At 42.1% G+C, this 19,679-nt stretch overlaps 1 protein-coding gene across 2 annotated transcripts in view; it reads right to left on the bottom strand.

The window, feature by feature from the left end:
* Positions 1-19,316, bottom strand: part of acin1b (apoptotic chromatin condensation inducer 1b) — a 32,865-nt gene extending 13,549 nt beyond the window's left edge. The window contains exons 1-9 of one of the 2 annotated variants that reach the window (XM_059355225.1): positions 19,133-19,316; positions 17,453-17,518; positions 17,106-17,217; positions 16,829-16,902; positions 15,227-15,817; positions 14,258-15,136; positions 13,879-13,967; positions 5,937-6,057; positions 699-744 (exon numbers count right to left, since the gene is read on the bottom strand). In XM_059355225.1, coding sequence (XP_059211208.1) covers positions 699-744; positions 5,937-6,057; positions 13,879-13,967; positions 14,258-15,136; positions 15,227-15,817; positions 16,829-16,902; positions 17,106-17,217; positions 17,453-17,518; positions 19,133-19,267 — 2,113 coding nt within the window. In that variant the 5' untranslated portion in view covers positions 19,268-19,316. Of the gene's footprint in view, positions 1-698; positions 745-5,936; positions 6,058-13,878; positions 13,968-14,257; positions 15,818-16,828; positions 16,903-17,105; positions 17,218-17,452; positions 17,519-19,132 lie in introns of both variants that reach the window. The other variant, XM_059355224.1, reaches the window with a different exon arrangement.
* Positions 19,317-19,679: the final 363 nt, after the last annotated feature.

A 19,679-nucleotide genomic window follows, 5' to 3' on the forward strand; every position in this document is an offset into this window, starting at 1 on the left:
TGAAATGACTTGTTGGGGTTCAGAGGGTTAAACATCAGGCTCCTCAACGATTGGAATAGCAGGAAAAACTGTAGCTTATTTATTTATTTATTTTACACTTCATGGCCCAAAAAGCACATTAATAAATAGGTGTTGACTTGTTCTTTGACAGTTACGGTTTGTTTAAAGCCGAAATCATTAATGTGCAGCTCGGCTTTCCGCAGAAGTCATTAAGTCAGTTACTGGTGTTACGCAGTGTTCAGCCATACACAGATTACATTACCTACCCGCTGCCCCCACCGTTGTTTTGCTTAAAGTACTAAGTACTTAAAGCGTGTTATCAATACTTAATCGGACGCTGTATGCTACAATTATAAACTGAAAGTGTGTGGTCTGTACAGCCTCAGCAGCAGAGTTGCAGGACTCAGATTTCACTTATTACATTACAAGAGTAATGGGAGTTGACCAACAAAATTATGGCAATGGATCTGCTGTCAAAGCGCTACAACCTGAGATCAAACGATTTATATTCTAACGTTAAGGATCAAAGTACGCTCCCTACAGATACATCGACAACTAAACAACAAACTAAAACATCAAGTTTAAATCAGTAACACCGGTGGGAAAACGGCCCCATATGCCGTTTCAATGCTAAGAATAAGGCATTTTTCTATTTTATTTTCTTGTTGCAGGATGAAATATGGAAGTGGTATACTCACTGGTCAAGGATATCTTGCGAGCAGCGAAAGCCTTAGGAGTGGTGCTCTGGAAAGAGACAGAGACAGAGAGAGAACATACAGAAACCCCAGGGGTGCGGGGCGAGATGAGAACCAAGAGTCAAATCCCAAACAGGCAACAACAGAGAGGAGGTGAAACAGGAAAAGTGGAGGAGGGGTTGGGGCGGGTGGTTAAAGTAACAGAGGCCTGGAGGCTCCAATTGTACCACATTATGGAGAGGGATATTGGTCGATGCAGAGAGACTCCAGACACATTTCCGCCTTCCACCTCTGCTCAGAGACACTGAGATAAATCATTACGCTACGCTACCCCCCCCCCCTCGTGTGTGTGTGTGTGTGTGTGTGTGTGTGTGTGTGTGTGTGTGTGTGAGTTAGACTCTAAGGACAAAGCAAGTACATGATGTGCATTAGGAGGAGTAGGCCAGCGTGAGGCCTGTGTGAAACTTAAAACTGGGTCGTATCTCAGTGCGGTAAGTTATTACAAGATTACGTCCATCAGAGGACTCTGAGAATAGAGAGTGTATCAGTGTGTGTGTGAGTGGATCCTGTCACTTTACAAGACGCGTGTCCCATTTGGGATTGCATTTATTTTATCTAGAGAATTTTAGAAAGTGATTTTAAACCCTTCCAGAGTTCCCATGTCTATGTTTTTCCCAGACCAAATTATTTTACTAATTGCTACTTTATTTTGGAGAATTTGTTGGTCCATCCATGAGTGAAATCCAGTCCAGAGAGATGATTTTAAAAGTGTATTTCTGACTTCTTATGTATATAATTGTGTTAAAGGGATAGTTCAGTCTGCAGCTGCAGCTGTCTGTTTGTGATATTGCTTGAATACACCAGAAACACAAACTATAAGACGAGCAACTCTTGTATTCTGTGAGGTAAAGTAACCAAAAGGAGTCTGGTGGCTTTGATAAGAGCGTAGATAACGGCTTCAGTTTACTGTCTGACGGCAAGGTAAAGCAATGAAAATAATCTAAATATAGTGAACACTTAAACTGATATTGATTTTCTTTAGATGGCTAAAATACATTGAGCTGCAGCAGCGGGGGTTCTGTGCAGCAGAGGTGGAGAACGGAGTGGTGGAGACTCAAAGATCAGTCAGCAGGACTTTTAGTACTGCAGTTTTAACTCACCTTGGAGATCTACAACATATAAAAGCAATGTATGTCAAATGTATGATAAAAAACACTTATCCTGGTGTCAAAATATCAAATTAAAACTGCAGTACACTTAAAAGAATTTGCACTTAATTATAAAGAGGAGAAAAATTAATTCTCTTATTTACAAACAAAGGTGGAGGAAAGTTGTTGATTTTTTTTACAGTTACTCCTTTAAATTTGTATACATTTTAAATAGAGGTATAATCACAAGTCATTTCCTGGTACCATTTGACACCTGATTCCTTACTGGCTCGACTATGGCCCAACCGCACGACAGTGTGTACTGTATCTAGGCAACAAGGATCCAATCAGAGAAGGCAGAGGAGTGAGGGCAGGGCTCGATTTGATTAGCCACCAGGCAGGAACTGATCACTGGATTGGACTTTTTTCTTGAATGGGGCTGGGGAGGACTTTTCTTGATTGACTGCTGGTCAAAGAGTCTAGTTTCAGTCTTTCGGGGAGCAAAGAGTTTTTAAAAATTGGGGGGGGGGGGGGGGGGGGGTTGACGAATACTTTGTCAGAGTCCGTGATCTATGAGGTACAACTGGCAGGTAAAAAAACAAAATTGTGATGGTTGAATTTATTGTCTTTAGCTGTCCATATTCTCCATTATATAGTCCTGAAAGTCTTTGTGGCAGTTGGGAGGTATCCGACACGGCAAAAAGAAAACAGGTTGTCCTGACAACTGTTTTTACTGTCCTTTTCAATTTTTTTTCAGAGTTCTTGAGGTTTCCAAATACAAAAAAGGTTGGCTGCACAGTTCCTAAGTTAGTTTTGTGAAGTGACAACCCAGGCAAAAGTATCTTCAATGCCATAAAAAGTGGACAAAAAAGTAATCCAGAAGAGTACCTTTGTTCAATTATAATCCAGAGGACTCGTCACAAAACGAGCATCGATGGTGACGATCATCTTGGGTATATTTGCGGGCATGAATGCCTCTCAGTGCGAGATGCAGGTATGTAAAAAGAAAACAGCAGCCACCAGTGCAGTCGTCCGTCTGTCAGGTGCAAAGCAGAGGCAGGATGTTGTGACTTTCTGGTGAAACATCCACTGGGTCACTTCGGTTCACGGTGAGCGTGGCTGCAGACCAAGGGATGATTGGTTGAGTATATCCAGCTCTCAGTGTGGATGATCAGTGTCACCCACAAAAAAATTCTTGGTGCATAATGTGTGTCAGATTTCTTGTCCTTGGCACCAGATCCTTTGAAAGTCTCTGTTACGGTGTAACTGGTGCAGAGTTCAGGGGAGCATGGCAACATGGAGCATGATGACAGAATGTTGTGTGCACTGCTGAGTAATGGAAGTCTTTTTTAAAAAGCTGACCAGCTTGCCAGCCTGATAACCTCAACCAGGGAAAGTGTCCAAGATCTTTCGTGAAGTGTGAGGTCCATGTCATCATGTCCCGGGCAGGTCTTGTCCACAAAGTTCTCCATAAAAAAGTCCCATAACCATCACTTCCAAGCAGATTATGTCAGTGATGGTATAAACGTGCCCTGATCACTGGATGGGTTACTGCAGAGGTATTCAGTCCAAAGTCATTCCTCCACCCTGCAAGCAGGGGGCAGTGTGGGATTGGAGGTGGAAGTAAAAACAAAACTGTAGAGCTGGAGAGTTTTGTCTTTTCTCTGAGCTGCATCTGGCTTTTTTGGAGGACGGAGGCATGGATGTTGGAGGGCGACACTTTGACGACATGCTTGTCCTCAAAATGGCAGATGGGAAAGGGCGGGGAGAGGCGGTTCAGAGCGTTAGACGCCCTCCCCTTCCCTTCGACACCATCATTCATCACCACCACACATTGCAGTACAGTCCAGTCCGGTTCAGATCAGCGAGCAGGCTCCCAACCCCTGAGGCTGGGTTACCATGGCAACTGTGTCCTACTGCAGTTACCATGGCTGCCACTGCTGTCGGTGGTGTTCTGATGCGAGCTCCAGTTCCTGCTGGCTCAGCACGTCACTGGAGGGCTACAGGGGAGGCCTTGCAGGCTCAGGCTTTACTCAGTGCCATGGGGTTGCAGACTCTGGGCCTAATTCAGGTACCAGCGACGCACTTGGGCATAGCGGGACAGGAGTTGTAGGAGTAGGAGGAGTGGAGGAGGTGTTGGTGTTGGTGGTGGTGGTGGTAGTAGTAGTACGCAGCAGGTACCATTAGGGGCAATGGAAGAGGCATGGGCACCTTCATAACAAAGCAATCAATGGGGTTTTAAACAGCAATCACACCATAAATATATATAGTGAGAGAGAAGCGTTCATGATGGGATACAAAGGCAAAAGATGGAAAGTAAGGGGACAAGGAGGGAAAGAGAGACAGTGAAAGAGAGGGTGAATAAAAGAGAGAGAGAGAGAGAGAGAGAGAGAGAGGCAGTGTGAAAGGAGCAGGCGAGAGAGTAGAGAGAATGAAAACAGGGTGAAAGAAACAGCAGAAACAAGCCCTGATGCATCTCTACACACACTGTCAGGGTCCATTACTCATGCAAACCCAAGGGGAAACAAACCCAACACACACAAACAGTAAAAAGAAGGAGACACATGCTGATAAAAACTTCAATTGTATAGCAGTTCACCAGTAAATCTAAATTAGAAACTCCAGAGCCTGATTCCTGAAATGTAATGTAATGTATTGTCGTGGGCAACTGGTTCAACAGCCGTTGAAGTAGTGAAGCCTGAAGTCCACATCTGACAGCAACAATTCTTTATGGTTACTTTACGGTACACAGTAAATGCATGTAATACTGCATTTATTTTTTAATTTAAAGATGGGAAAATGCAATACTCTGCTCCTATAAAATAACTCTTAAGACGCCAAAACACCCCATGCAAGAACTTGAGCTGACTAAGGCGATCTGATTAAGTGCCTGATACTGAATATAGTGCGAAGACAATAAATAGCTGACACTGGGGCACATGCCTACTAGGGATGCAACGGTTCTGAGAAGGACTGAACCCTCTACAGTCTTGTGTTGCGGCTATTAGATAGAGACCTCAGGCGAAGCGCTAAGAAAGGAGGGGGGTTGTGGCGTTTGTAAACAGCGTGTGGTGTAACCTTTGGCAGGTTACTGTTAAACAAAACATCTGTACTGGTTGGAAAACTATTAGCCGTGTCTCTGTCCACACTATTGGCCGGTGGAGTTCACATGCACCATCTTTGTGATTGTTTATATCCCACCATCAGCTGCCACAAATGTAATGCTACACAATTTTTAATAGCTGCACTACAGACTTCCCCTGCCAAAATACAACAAGTGTGTAAATGATCATTGTAGCTTGAAAAATTGAGAATATGTCTGATGTAAAGTTACAAGTGGCACTGTGAGAATTTACATTACTTTGACTGGTATTGTCAGAAGGAAAAAGGCAGAGGCAAGAGACTAAAGTGAAACTTCCTCAAACCAACAACCTCTGCTATCGATAAGAGCCGAGTAGTGGCCAACACAGCCAGGTACATCATGAAAACGAAGCCTGCAGACGCTAAACAGCGATTGATAATCAGCTTTGTGGGCCGCAAAATGTAATGTTTTTCTTTCCCACTTCCTCGCTCCGTAACAGAAACACGAACAGTGAGAGGCATGCACTTTCTGCAGCATGGATGTCTGATTTTACACACTATTACAGTCACTACTTGCATTCCAGCAGCATCAAATCTTAACGTCCCTCTGCAGGTAACAGACAGACAAAGCAAGTGTGTGAGAGATCATCTCAGTTATGAATTAGTTGCATTAATCGCAGGTGGAAGGGATTAGTTCATTTCTATCTACCCCAGGACCCAACTCCAACTCAACCCCTGTCCATTTGTGGAAACCTGTAATTGAGTAGTCTGATGAGAAATTAAAGAGGTTCAAAAGGATGCAGAAACTGTGTACACTGTCAAATTCCAAAAGATAAAATCTACACAGGACTGAAAATAATTACTGGTTGTAAAAACATTGGGGTTGTGTTGGTTTTAAGTGACCTTCTTAACTCGTGCTGCCAACTACACATGCTTTTATATGAATGAGGATGCAGGTTAGTGGGAGACAGAGCAAAAGACCCGGGCGCCCCCACCCTCTCAGTGACCTTACCTCCTCCAGGCGGCCCTCGCTGTTCTCTGGCTCAGCCCCAGAGGGCGGCTGCTGAGCCATGGAGCCCTCCGAGTCTGGTTCCACCTCTGTGACGGCGGCGGCGCTGGGCTCCGACACCTCCCTGCAGGAGGAGGAGGAGACGGTCAGGGGGAGAAAATAGGCTTTGACTGTAAAGAGTGTCTGAGAGCTCAGGGTCAATAGTGGTCAGTTAGTCTAATCTTAGTAATTGTCACCTGCTGATAAGCTTGTTATCTTCGCCTGCCCTGGTGTTACTTTTTTGCTAAATCCATCTCTGACGACACATCAGGATTATTAAGTTATATTATATTGCATTTATATTTTAAATTATGAATCGCAGAATAAAACGATCTGTCTCTTAGCAGTCAAGCGATGGTTTCCTTCAGCTTAGGTGATGCATAATTTAAACATATCCAAGTCTGTTATTTTTAGAAGTCATCGATAATGACCACAATCATACAGTCAATCACTATGATGTTAAAGCCTGGCAGCGCCCTGTGAGGGGGAGTGACTGTTGTTCTGACAGGAGGATGGATTGAAAGCAACACTTGTGTCATGACTTGTTTTTCAGATTGTCTTTAGTTTTCAGCATTTGGCTGAAATTTTTATTTATCCTTAACTCGAGAATATGGCGGGAATTTGGGTGGAAAAATCTGACCCGTTTCTTCATCATTCCCAAATTAAAAGGTAAACAAACAGGCTCCCAGCATGCTTGCTGGCGTACATGTGGAGAAAGGGAAGCGAATCATACACATATTTTCTGGGGATGTCAGAAACTGAATTATGTACACAACATAATTAAAGATATCCTGGGTTATGCAATATACCTAAAGAATGTAGTGTTATGTACCTTGGGAATTTGAATCATTATGTCCTGGTCAAAGACAGATATTTAATAAAAATACTACTGGTCACATGTAAAAAAAACAATAACAAGAAGATGGTATAAGGTGGAGCCACCAGCTGTGAATGAAGGTTAGAAATCATTAGAGAAGTCCAGAACATGGAGAGAATGACACAAAGACTTAGAATGAAAGAAAATGTCTGTTTGACTTAATGGGAGAAGTGGACGTGATGGGACAGTTGGGAATACTTGGAATGTATCTTATTCATATTCTTTCCTCTTATATCTGTATACAGTGTAATGTAATAATGGACTCATGTAGCCATGACTGTTGTACTTTCTTTCTTTTTGTTGTTCTCTTTTAAGTTGTATGATTTTTTCAACCGCTTCACCCATAGGATGTAATACATGCATCTATATGTATACTTTGATGTTTACATGTGGAGCTGAAAAATTTCAATAAAAATACATTTTTATTTATTCTATTTATTTTATTTTTATTTATCCAAGCTATTGATCATGCTTCTCAAAAATTAGTTTTCATGCACAACCTAAAATAGTTACCTTAAATTATGGCTTATGGATCAATAAATAGAATATATAGCATGATAACGAGTAGTAAGTATGGGTCAAGCTCTGGCCTAATGAGTCAATTCTTCATGGAGAGATTAATGTGTCAGAAACAATCACAAAGCAGTGCTGAAATGACAGAAAAACTATTTCCCATGACAAATTCTTCAATTTAAAACAAATTATCTGGTTCCAGCTCCAGCTTATCAATTGTGAGGTTTGAATGCTTTTCTTTTTCTTGTGAGAATTAATTGAATAGGTTTAGAATTTGAAATTATGGCCAAACATCACCTGAAGCTTTGGGATACTGTAATAGGCATTTTCTGCGATTATGTGGTATCTTACTGATAAAACAATAATCAAGTAAAACAATAAGCAGATTAATCAGTCGCAGCCACTAATTGAAGACAATCCAGACAAAGACACAAAAGACTGCCTTAACCCTCTGGAGTCCATCTATTTATTGAAAATACACATGTTTTATTTACAGTAATAACTTTATTTATATATATGTAGACAAGCTGAGAAAGCTAATTAAAAGAGCAATCATAGGAACTTTCACAGTGTGCCATTTATATTTCTAGACCATTTTTTAAATTGTGAATTTTCTTTCTACAATGAAAACTACTACTATTTTGAATTTACATGCAAATAGACTGTTTTGTAGTTTTATTATTTATTATTTTTCTGCTGTTTTTGTGTGTATAAATGGTAAAAATAAATAAATAAATAAAGGTACTTGTACCTGTGTCTTTTGTTTGTATTTTTGTTTCCTGGCAGCTTTATACTTTGTTACTTAAAATAAAATGAAAAATCTGACTGATAGCCAAGTTTGTGTGGCGAAAAAGGAGCCATGCATGTGATGTAAGGACAGACTGAAAGATGCTGAACACAGACAGAAATTAATGCAGAGGAAGCTGACAAATTTGAACCAAAATCTCCTGGACTTGAGAGGTTTAAAGCTGAGCTCTACAGACTGTCCGATACGAGGTTTGGTCTTAGAGGAGACGAGATGATGTGAAGGACAAGACAGAAGAAAACAGTGGGAAGAGTCAGAGAAAGGGTGCTGGAGGCCAGTGATCTGGGTCACTCCTGCCTGCTATGAATAACTCACCAGCTAAGTGACACCCAGGGTCACAAACAGTCCACAAACTAACTCATAGTTGAAGACACACTCTCACAGCTGACTCCGTGTGTGTGGTCTTAATTTGATCCGTACTGGTTCATCATTTGAACAACAAAGAAACAAAACTAACTCATCCAATAAAAGCCTTTGTAGTTCCTTTGAGTCAGACCTCACACAGCCAAAAGCTTGTTGTTTGATGTTATCCCTGTTATCTAAGACAGAGCAAAAACCAAGCAGATGTCATTATATTTTTAGCTACCCCCTCAACCTCCCCTACCAACGTTATCAGAAATCTCCTCCGCTGCCTCCGTGTGATGACACAGGCACCGAAGTAGCACCCTGTAGGTGGAGAATCACATCCTCCAGCATCCTTCTCTCAATCACACTGCATATCATCCTGGTTTGTTTGATTCATCACGCTGCTTTGTGCTGCATTCCACAGAAAAGGGAAGTAAACGATGCGTTTAAAAATACTTCTCGTTTTGAAAAAGTATCAAACAAAGAAATGTTTGGTAGTGATGGTGAATTTCAGGTGCCATTAACAATCTATGACATGTTTTGCCTATAATTAAAAGCAGCAATACAGTCCTTTTCAAAAAGTAATATATGCTGTAGCGCATGAGAAGACCATTGTTTTCTGCTCTTAATCTGCTGATTGTTTTGTCCATTAATGGAGTAAACGTTTGGTCTATAAAATATCTGCTTACAGCAAAAAGGATCACAATTTCTTCAAATATGCCGTTTTTGTCAATCAGTCCAAAACCCTGAACTATTTATTTTTACGACAATGCAAGATAAGCAGATAAATAACGAAATCGAGAAGGTGAAACAAGGGCATCTTTGGCTTTTTTACTTGAAAAATTAGTTTTCTATTGATCGACTAATTGCCCAATTGATTAATCAATCAATTGTTGCAGCCATTAGTCAATTTGGCCCTTGGAAGACCCTTTGTGGCTCCAGCACTGAGTCACCTCTGCTGCTTGTTTTGGGTTTAAATCATAAAAAACATTCCCTGTTAAGGATAACTGGAAAAAATAAATATAAAATATAACTTGTTAATAATTACTCACGCTGCCAGCTCAGACCACCAAACCTCAGATTTTCTCTTTCTTCGTAACAACTGAAAAGGCCACTGGCAAAGTTTCTCTAAGAGGAGGGCCTGTAATGTTTGTCTTAACCACTGAAATCTACCTAGAGTGTTAGTAAAGTCTGATCAACCTCCTCCTCTGGAGATTAGTCACTGGCAGTGAGGAGTGTAGGCAGGAGGACAGCATTTTCCCCTCCTCCACGCCACGCTGGCTCTCCCCATTTGCCCTAGGTGTGGATGTCAATGTGTGTGTGTGTGTGTGTGTGTGTGTGTGTGTGTGTGTGTGTGTGTGTAACTGTTAGGCAAGGCCAGAGACGCACCTGCACAGGCTATAAAGGGAGACAGATGTCAACTAGAAATACAATCCCTCAGGAGCAGAAAAGGCCGAGCCGAGGTGATGTAATGATCACCAAAAGAAAGAATGAGTGGCTAACTGGGTGTCTGCATTATGCTTGGCTTGCTCCTTTTCAAGTTACATCTTCAAAGCTTTTCATTAAAACCAGTTTTGTGTTCATATGACTAGGCTGGAATGAGGAAGCACACCAACGTACAGTACAGCTCAGTTTGAACCTGAGGAACAATCTGTAAACCATGAAATAAATACACTACCTCTAGTTAAACTTCTCAAAAAACCTGAAAAAAGTGACTGCACGTGTGGTATGACCCAAGACACCAATTCACATTCATGGTAGCTAAACAGAATGACTCAAATAATGTCCTAATCAACAAAATGGACACATAAAATGGACCTAAACACTGTCACCGATCAAATCAGACATGTAGTCGGCTCTCAGGGGACGAGTGTGTGGAGAGCTGGTGCCAGCTGGGAGAATTATATCACACCATAAGGGTCCATTCACACTGACTGTACAGCTAACAGATGTCTGCTTTAATGATCTCCCTTGACAACAGTGAGATCATTAGCGGCTACAGCCACACAAACCCAAAAATAAAAATATAGACTTATGTGGGCTAGACAACAAGATCGTACAGCCTGGACATTAACGAGCCTTCATTGACAACAAAATGAGTCACTAAATAAGAAAATGTACATTGTGAAATAATAATAAAAAGTGGTATCTGTTGGCTACCTGGCATGCCAGAGAATGATGAGGTCAAAAGGGAAAGGCAGAGGAGGAGAGAAATCACAGTCCGCATGCCTCTCGTCATCACACCATGAAATCTGAGCCCATTATTTATTAATCAATGTGCTCCTCCAATGTGAAGCTATTTTAGGCACACATCATAGAAAGGAGACCCCCTTCCCCCCGACAAAAATCTTCCCTGCTCCTTTACTCAACAAAAGACCCTCACCGACGGTCCCACCCCCGGTTCTCCTCACATGGACGAACATGTAACACGCTCATAACCAGGCCAATGTGAACTGATGACATGATATTAAACAGGCTGCTGGCTCACCACACTCGTAATGTACAGCCGGTCTCCCGGTAGGACACGGCAGCCTTAAACCGGCTGATGTATCCCCATTGCTTTCAGGAGAAGGGGTGTAAAAGTACAAGCAGCAACCTAAAGCCTTGAGTCGCCCTCTGGCTCACTCTTACCCGTTTTTGTTGCCTTCGGACAGCATTACGGCCGGCCTTGAAAGGGAACCCCCGGGGATAAAATATAACACTTTGCCGCTATCGGTTATTCCGGTTAGGCGTGGGTTGAAATCGGGGACGCGGAATAAATAATCCGGTCTCGGTTGTTTCTACTGCTGATTAGCCGTGCACTGCGTCGGTATCAGGGATGCAATGCATGCATGACGGCCATGTTGGCTGGCGAGACCAGCGTCAAGTCTGCTACGGTGCGAAAAAAACACCTTCCGGTCTGAGATTTCCAAAATAAGAGCTGTTCGAGGCTCAAACGTGTCGCACTCCGAAATATAAAACACACAAAAAAATTAATTTAGTAGGAAACTACGGCGAGTGAAAATGAGGTTTCTGCTGCCAGCAACAAAGGGAAATGTCATGAAAACGACAACCGGGGCAAGGCAACGAGAGAAGGAGGTAAAAGGACCCTTTTTCTCTCAGGAGGAAAGCAGACACGCTGCTGGTGTGGCTGCCGCATTGAACGCCTGACAAGAAATACAAGCTGCTGTAATTAAGAGCCGAGATAGAAGAGTAAAAGGAAGACATTTACATTAAATACAAAACAAAGGAGAGGGGTAGAAAAGTCTCTGAATCAACCAAAAACTAGGAATTATGAATAGATTCAAACAGCCCAGCTTGAATACCACACTTTTTTTTAATCATAGTGAAACACCCAACAGGTTATTGTCATCAGTGTCAAGAAAAGGAGAAAAGAGACAGTGGGGCACTGATTTCATGCAGGAAAAATGAAGAATGGTTGGCTTTCAGAACCTAGGATGTTTGGACTCCAGGATTAAAGATGTGCTTGACAGGGAGGAATATAATAGTGGAAGACTAAAGCCAAAAGGAGGCAGCATGCAACTTGAAAGGATGCCAACATCAAACCACAAAGAAGCAGCAGAAGAAAGCAGAGGGGTGTGTTCACAGCCTATTAAACCCATTAGTGTCCACAACTTCAATTTTTAATTTCCTTCAGTGGAAGTGTTTTCTGGGCCTGCCACAGTGCATAGAAGTTTTCTACTCATACTATATTAAGTCTTTGAGCACATGGGACTACTTTATTTTCAATTTATTTCATATATTCATGGAAGAAATATAACCCCCATATAACCAAAGACGAGGGCCCCGAACGACATGGGATTTCTGAGACTGATACCAATTTTATAGGGGAAGACCTCACAGATTACCGATATGGCAGTCGATATTGTGAATTTATGAACTGGAATAAATGCAGACTTATTCTATGTGGATCGTGCACCAGTTTTGCCCTGATATGGCTATGCAGAAGTACTCTGAAGGCTACTTTCTGAAGCAAATAACTTTACAAGTACATTTAACATTATTATACATTGTATGTATACAATGTATTGCATAGTAAACTACGCCACCATCTTTGGAAAATAAGTATTACACCTTAATCCGTATTCAATGTTGCTTTTCAGCCATCTTTATAACTTATAGAGGAAAGAACATTTTATTTCCCTACACTCTGCTGGACAAACTATGTAATGATGGCACCATTTCTGATCCTTAATTGCTTGTTTTCTGCATCATATATTCAGTAAAAAACGCTGATATTAAATATACTCTTAGGGTAAAAATGGGTTAAGAACTTTTGGAGGCAGCTCTGTGACCAATGTTTTTAATTAAATAATACATTTATGATGCTAAAACATGATATATAATGATAAATAATTTCCACACTTTATGTGATGAATCATTTTAGTCCAAGCAGCAAAGTCAAGGAACAAAGACATGAGTAAAATTTAAAGTTTAAAATATATTTAAAAATACAGTGATTTTAATAAAAAAGGAACATATTCAGTCGTGCATGTGATGACAACTGTCTTTTTAAACGAATTATCTTATTATTTTCTCAATAAATATATTAATAATTTTGTCTATAAAACATTAATACACTTTTTTTCTCAAAGTCAGTGAATATATCCTCACAGTCCTCAAGCTGGACAGATATTTACAGACTTTAAGACAGTTTTTAGTGTTTGCTACATGACTGCTGATGCATGGCAATCTCCTGTATCTAAAACAAATATTCCTCTTCCTTCCTTTCCTCTGAGGGACAAAGTTAATTGAGGCAAAATGTGCAGGAGCAAGACCACATGGCTGGAAAATGGCATCATTGTTCTTGATATTGGAAAAAACCCAGTGACTTAGATCACATATTTCCCTTTTGTGATTTCATTACTAGCAAAGTCAAAAGCAAGTTGAGAGAAAAGGCTGAAATAATTGTAAAAAAGAAAAAAAAAGTCCACATCCTTGTTGCAAACTATTACAGGGTGCCACTAGAGAAATTCATGTGTCAAATCACACAGTGCAAGAAGGTGCAAATTATTAGGGCTGCAGCTTGTGATCTGCTAATTATTTTCTCCAATAAAATGTCAGAAAATAGTGGAAAATGTGTTATTTCCCATGGCCCAAGCTGATGTCTTGACGGTATGTTTTAACTGGCCACCAGTCTAAAATCCAAATCTATTCAGTTTATAATCATGTATGACAAATAAAAGCATCTATTCTCAAACAAAATAAGCATGAAACCAGCAGATGACTAAGTGACTAAAATGATTATTAGATTATCAAAATAGTTTCCTATACTGTTGACCAAAGAGTCAACTAATTGTTGAAGAAATCATGTTTCATTTTTGCAGGTGTTAGGCCCATTTTTATTTTATAAGATTGTTACTTACCTTTTTGAAAGGTATCGTTGTTCTGCCCCTTTACTCAGGTTAGTCTTTTTCTCATCATCCGCTGCTGCTGCTGCTCCTTGGGCAGCCTTCTGTGGAATAAAAAGAAAGTAAAAGTAAACACAATGAAAAACAAATAGCAGTATGCTCAAGTTTTAAAGTGCAAGTCAATATGAGCCATTAAAAGGAAAGTTTTCAATCATATACAGAGGAAGGCTGGAATAATGCTAAGAGAAGAGGAACAAAAATAATGCAAATTCTGCATGGAAGATGGAAAATATAAAACAGAAATAAAATGCATTAAATTCACAATGACTACAGCTAAGAGATGTCTATCAGTGCTGTGGTTAATGACTGACACCTCATCAGTTTGATCACTGACCTTCAGCTGTCTGGTAGGGCCGGTTTTATCCCCGGAGGAGGAGGAGGATTGTGATGAGCGTGAAGAGGAGTCTGATTTGGAGTCAGAGTCTGAGGAGGAACCTGAATCTTGCGCCTCAGTCACAGCCACTCTGCCTTTGTTGGCTGCCTCCTGTCTCTTGTGTGTCTCTTCAGCAGCCCTTCTCTTCTCCTCCTCCTGGCGTTTTCTCTCTTTTTCTTTGGCCTCTTCCTGCCGTTTTCTCTCCTTTTCCTTTTCCTCCTCCTGGCGTTTTCGCTCTTTTTCCTTCGCCTCTTCCAGGCGTTTTCTCTCCTTTTCTTTCTCCTCCTCCAGACGTTTTCTCTCTTTTTCTTTCTCCTCCTCCTGGCGTTTGCGCTCTTTTTCTCGCTCCTCTTTCTGACGCTGCTTCTCCTCCTCTACCAGCCGCTTCCTCTCCTTCTCCTCTTCCAGGCGTTTCTTCTCTCTCTCCTGTTCCTGGAGCATCTTTCTTTCCCTCTCCAGCTTCTGCTGTTGTTCCCTCTCTTTCTCCTCCTTCAGCCGCCTTTCTTCCTCCATCTCTCTGTTCTCCTGCAGCCTCTTTCTCTCCAATCTTTGCAGCGGAGATTCACTGGAGCTGGCGGACCCAGCAGTGGAGTGCGCTGCCTCTCCTGACAAATCTAAGGCAGACGTGGCCTCCGCTGCACGGAAAGCCCCCTCTGACTCCATCTTGTGTACGAGCAGAGAAAGGGGCCCTGGCCTACGCTTCATAGGGGGGTCGGGGCTGCTGGAACAAGAGCTTGAGTCAGAATCTTGTCTCTGCATGGCGGAAGGGGGGAAAGGCCCCCTGGGACCATGTGAAGCCTCGGGGCCTTCTGCCTCCTGCTCGTCTGTGTCTGGTGGGCTCTGTTTGGGAGTGTCAGGGAGGGGAAACAGGTCAGGGGGTGGAGATGGGGGGGGAGTGGGGTGGCGCAGTTGCATTGGTGTGTGATGTACCTGCGGTGGTGGGATGTGCTGCGGAGGCTGGAGTTTGCGTTTGGATCTGGCAACTGTTGACGGGGCACTTGGAGGCATCTGCTGCGGCTGGGGAGGAACTCTGTTGCCCCTTCGCACCCCACCGGGCCCCGGCCCCCAGTCATCGTCATCCTCGCTCTCGTCATCACCGTCTTCATCGTCGTCGCTGTCCTCCTGGGCTTGACCTCCCGCCGAGACGCCGGCAGATCGGCTGAGGTGAAGGACAGGATGAGCTGACCCCGGCTCGCTCGGCGCGGTGCCCTCCTTCTCCTGGGAGCGGGGCACGGCGGGGGGCAGGCCTTGGCGGTCCGGCTGGCCCAGGACGCGCACTGACAGGGAGGCTACAGCGCGCGGAGGAGACGGGGCCGGTGGCTCCTTGTGTCCTTGGTGAAAGGTGGCCCGCTGCATCCTAGCTCCTGGGGCCTCAAGGTACTCCTGGGGGTGGAGGTTGGGACCGGGGCCCATGTCAGCGCCGCACGACGACGACATCATCCCGAGAGCCATCGCTGCATCTCCTCCTCCTTTCTCCTCCCCTCTGCTCATTGAGGGCTTCGTGGGTATGGAGTGATATTTCTGGGTGGAAAAAATGGGAGTCAGTCCGAGAGAGAGCATGAAAACTACATTTGTTCTACACATTTTTCATTATTTTATTTTAAATATTATTTTTTTGGCAATTTTTATGCTTTATTGAAAGTGACAGATAGAAAGGGGGAGACAGAGGGGAGGACATGAGACAAAGGGACCTCAGCCGCAGCAAGGACTCAGCCTTAATGGTACGCGTTCTACCAGTGTGAGCCACCGGGACGCCCCATTTGTGTTACACACTAACATGTTTTTCGGCATTTAAAAGCGAGGAAAATTAATTTACAGGTGTATAATGACCAAAGGAACATTACTCAAACCCATTAAGTGTTTGAAAAAATTGTGAGATGTTAAAAGCACCACCTAGAATTATGTTTGATAAGTAAAATTTGAAAATAATATTTTCACAACATTATTTGATTGATGTGCAGAAGCCTGGTTTGTCCTGTTGTATGGGATACATTCTTAGTTTTGAAAGAGTTTCTAAACAATCTTTAAAATCAACTTCAAGGGCCGTTCAATAACTTTCCAGGCCCTGTTCCCTCAAATTCATGGAAGCAGCATGGCTAGTTAGAGATACATTCATTCATTCATTCTCCTTAACAGCTTAACCACACTCGGGTCTCTGGAGCCGATCCCAGCTGACATTGGGTGAGAGGCGGGGTTCACCTGGACACATCACCAGACTATCACAGGCCTGACACATAGAGACAGACAATCACGCTCTCATACACTCCTACGGGCAATTAAGAGTCACCAATCAAACCTTAATACATGTTTTTTGAACTGTGGGAGGAAGCCGGAGTACCCGGTGAGAACCCACACTGAAACGGGGAGAACATGCAAACTCCACACAGAAGGGCTGCAGGCTCTACTACAACACTCAAATTGTTTATAATGAGGAGCAGCCGGCTTTGCAGAAACCTAGTGATAAAGTTCACACATTTTAAAGGATTCCAAGAAGCCGTTCATTCAACTACTCAGTGTGTGGAGGTTACTGACCTTGTCAGGGACATAGGCAGAGCTGTCATTGTCCTCGGAGTGGTCTTCATCCTCCTCTGGCACTGCTGGGCTTTCTGTCAGAGAGGGACACGAGGCAGGGGTTAAAGGTCGGCAACAATGTCAGGATTAATGACACACGTCCACTGGTTCTGAACCAATGACTTGTACTTTTGAATGAATCAGGTTGAGAAATCCATTTCTTTTAAGTCTGTTAACACCATTCATGTGACAGAGAGTGAGTTAATGTCTTATTTGTGTGCGTTTCTATGAATGTTACCTTCTGACTCATCCTCTTGCTGGGCCTCTCGCTCCAGTCTCTGGCGAAGGAGTTCCTGCTGTTTAGCCAGGTACTGTTTGATGAAGCTATTCTGGCTCATCTCTTCACCAATCTGCAGCACCATGATAAACACAAAACAGCACTTTATTAATACTTCTGCACTGTAAAATTCATGCAACCAAAGAGCAGTGACTAGCCTTTAAAGTATTGTTAGTAAAAAAAAAAAAGAATATAAAGTATTCTATGGTTTGGTCTCATGCCAATAAGTACTGGAGTTAAGCTTTTCTACAGAACTTAAAATGCCCACACACATTAAAATATAATAAAATATAATAATCTATTCTTACTTGTGAGTTGGGCTGCAGCCCACTGTGAGAGGAGGACGACTTCTGAAGATTTTCCAGCATCAGCGCCTGCAGGGAATAAGGAAGAGGAATTATTTAAATGTAAGATACTGCATCATGAAGAAAAGTTAAAAAAAAAAAAAAAACATATTCAAATAAATGCAGGCCAGTTGCTTTAATCCTAAATCTGTTTTTCTTATTTTACTGGCACATTCAGTTTCTGATTCTATTGTAAAACTCGAATTGACTGAAACTGCAAAAGTGCATTTTAAATTGTCAAGACCATTTACAAACAACGAAAACAGATATCTTAGTGTCTTAACATCAAATATGCTCACAAAATCAATGTGATGGCCAGTTTTATTAGTAATGGGATACACTGTATAAAAATGATCAAATTGAAATATTTGGTCATGATTACTCGTAAGAATCAGAGCATCAGGAAGTTAAGACTAAGATTTACAAACATTATGTACCCTATGGTGGCACACATACGTTAAAGGTTCGGTTCAGTTGTATCCTGATCCTGTTTTGAATTAATGCAAATCACCAACAGAAACTTTAGAGGTTGTAGTTAGTAGCAGCAGTCCATTGTGACTGCACCAAATATATTTACCCAGGAAAAGACTGTTAACTTTTTACTATAATTTAATTTACCATCCCAAGGTACATGATACTCCATCTGTGAATTTGTTGTTTGTGGAATAATCAATACAAAGTGTCTAGAAACTAAAGTGCCAAAAAGTGCCTCGATTTTGGTGAATACAATTTTAAACATTAAACACCAAAAAAGTGGCAGAAATTAACATTATTCAGACCTAAAACACAAACGGAGATAATCGTTGATGAGACTGAGGTGATGGCTAGTCTGGTAATAATGTAACTCCAAGAATAAAACTTTTTTTATGTGTTGAAATAGTCAATACAAACAAAAGTCTCTGGATAAATAAAAAAAGGTGTAATTGTTTACCCCAAATAATAATACAACTGACGCCTTGATTCGAGGGGTAATAAAATGAAAAATAACTTATATAAGACAATAAGACAGAAAACTCACATGTAAAAATCCAAATATTTACTTAGATTAATTTATATTTTCGATGTCTAATGTTACTAACATTTTTCTGGGGGAGGGGGGACTTCGACTCATGACCTCAAGTGTTTCTTAAATCCGAGCTGATGGCCCTAAAACCTGTGATTGTTTACGGGCTGGCTGTCTTGTGCAAAACACCAACAATGTGGATTAAAAAACAGAGTTAAAATTGATTAAATTAGCCGTTGGTGAAGCTGGTAAAATTGTGTTTACATGGCGAGGCGCGCCCCCGTAACCCCGCTACGCTCAGAGCCGGAGCGCGGGCACGCTGCTGTACAGTACACTGTGTGCGGCTGGTTTACACTCAGCTCAGGCCTCCACTTGACAGGTGCACAGTTCAACTGTGTGCAACACGGTGTACTGAGACTAGTTACGATTTAAGTCTGAACTCGGTCGGCGGACAGTTTCGTTGTACTGTCCGTTACAAATAACCGACAACAAAAACTGTTGTTGATGTGTAATAACGTGTACCAGGCGGTTTATGTGTTCCCGCTCCACCGTTACGGCCTCTAACATTAACCCCTACTGTCTCTCCTCCTGCTGAACTTAGACAGACTCGACAGGCGTCCTCAACATGAGCCAAAACTCACCCCTTTTAGTCGCTTCAACAGGGTGCTTTTCTGTCCGTTCTTCGGGAGGTTTCTTTGCTCCAGAGCGGCTTTCAAATCCGCCACTCGGAGCGATTGTAGAGGTTTTCCATCAAGCGTAATATCTTCGTCCGCCATTTTGCTCCCTCCGCTTGTCTGAACTCCCAACAAGCGTCGCTACGGCTGCTGCTCAGCGTCACAGCTCGGTACTTTCCGGAAAGGCTCGGCACTTTCCGGAAAGGCTCGGCTCGTCCGAATCACATAACTGACCAGTGACGGTTGGAAATCGATATTAGGTCAATTTAGGCCCCCAGCTGCGACTTTATTTAACCCTTTGGAGTTTTGGGCTATTTTCTCAGTTTTTTTAATACAAATTTAAAATAATTTTCCCACTTAAAAACCGTTTACCATGCAGTCTTGGTATCATTTTTTTTTCCAGCACAACCTCATCTATATGACCTGATAATTATTTATTCATTTTGACTTACTGTATTAATATTTTAGCCCCAAAAGAAACTAAAGTCTGATTTAGAATTTTTTTTTTTTTTTT

Source organism: Centropristis striata, chromosome 17 (assembly GCF_030273125.1).
Source record: "Centropristis striata isolate RG_2023a ecotype Rhode Island chromosome 17, C.striata_1.0, whole genome shotgun sequence".
NCBI classification, from domain to species: Eukaryota; Metazoa; Chordata; class Actinopteri; order Perciformes; family Serranidae; genus Centropristis; species Centropristis striata.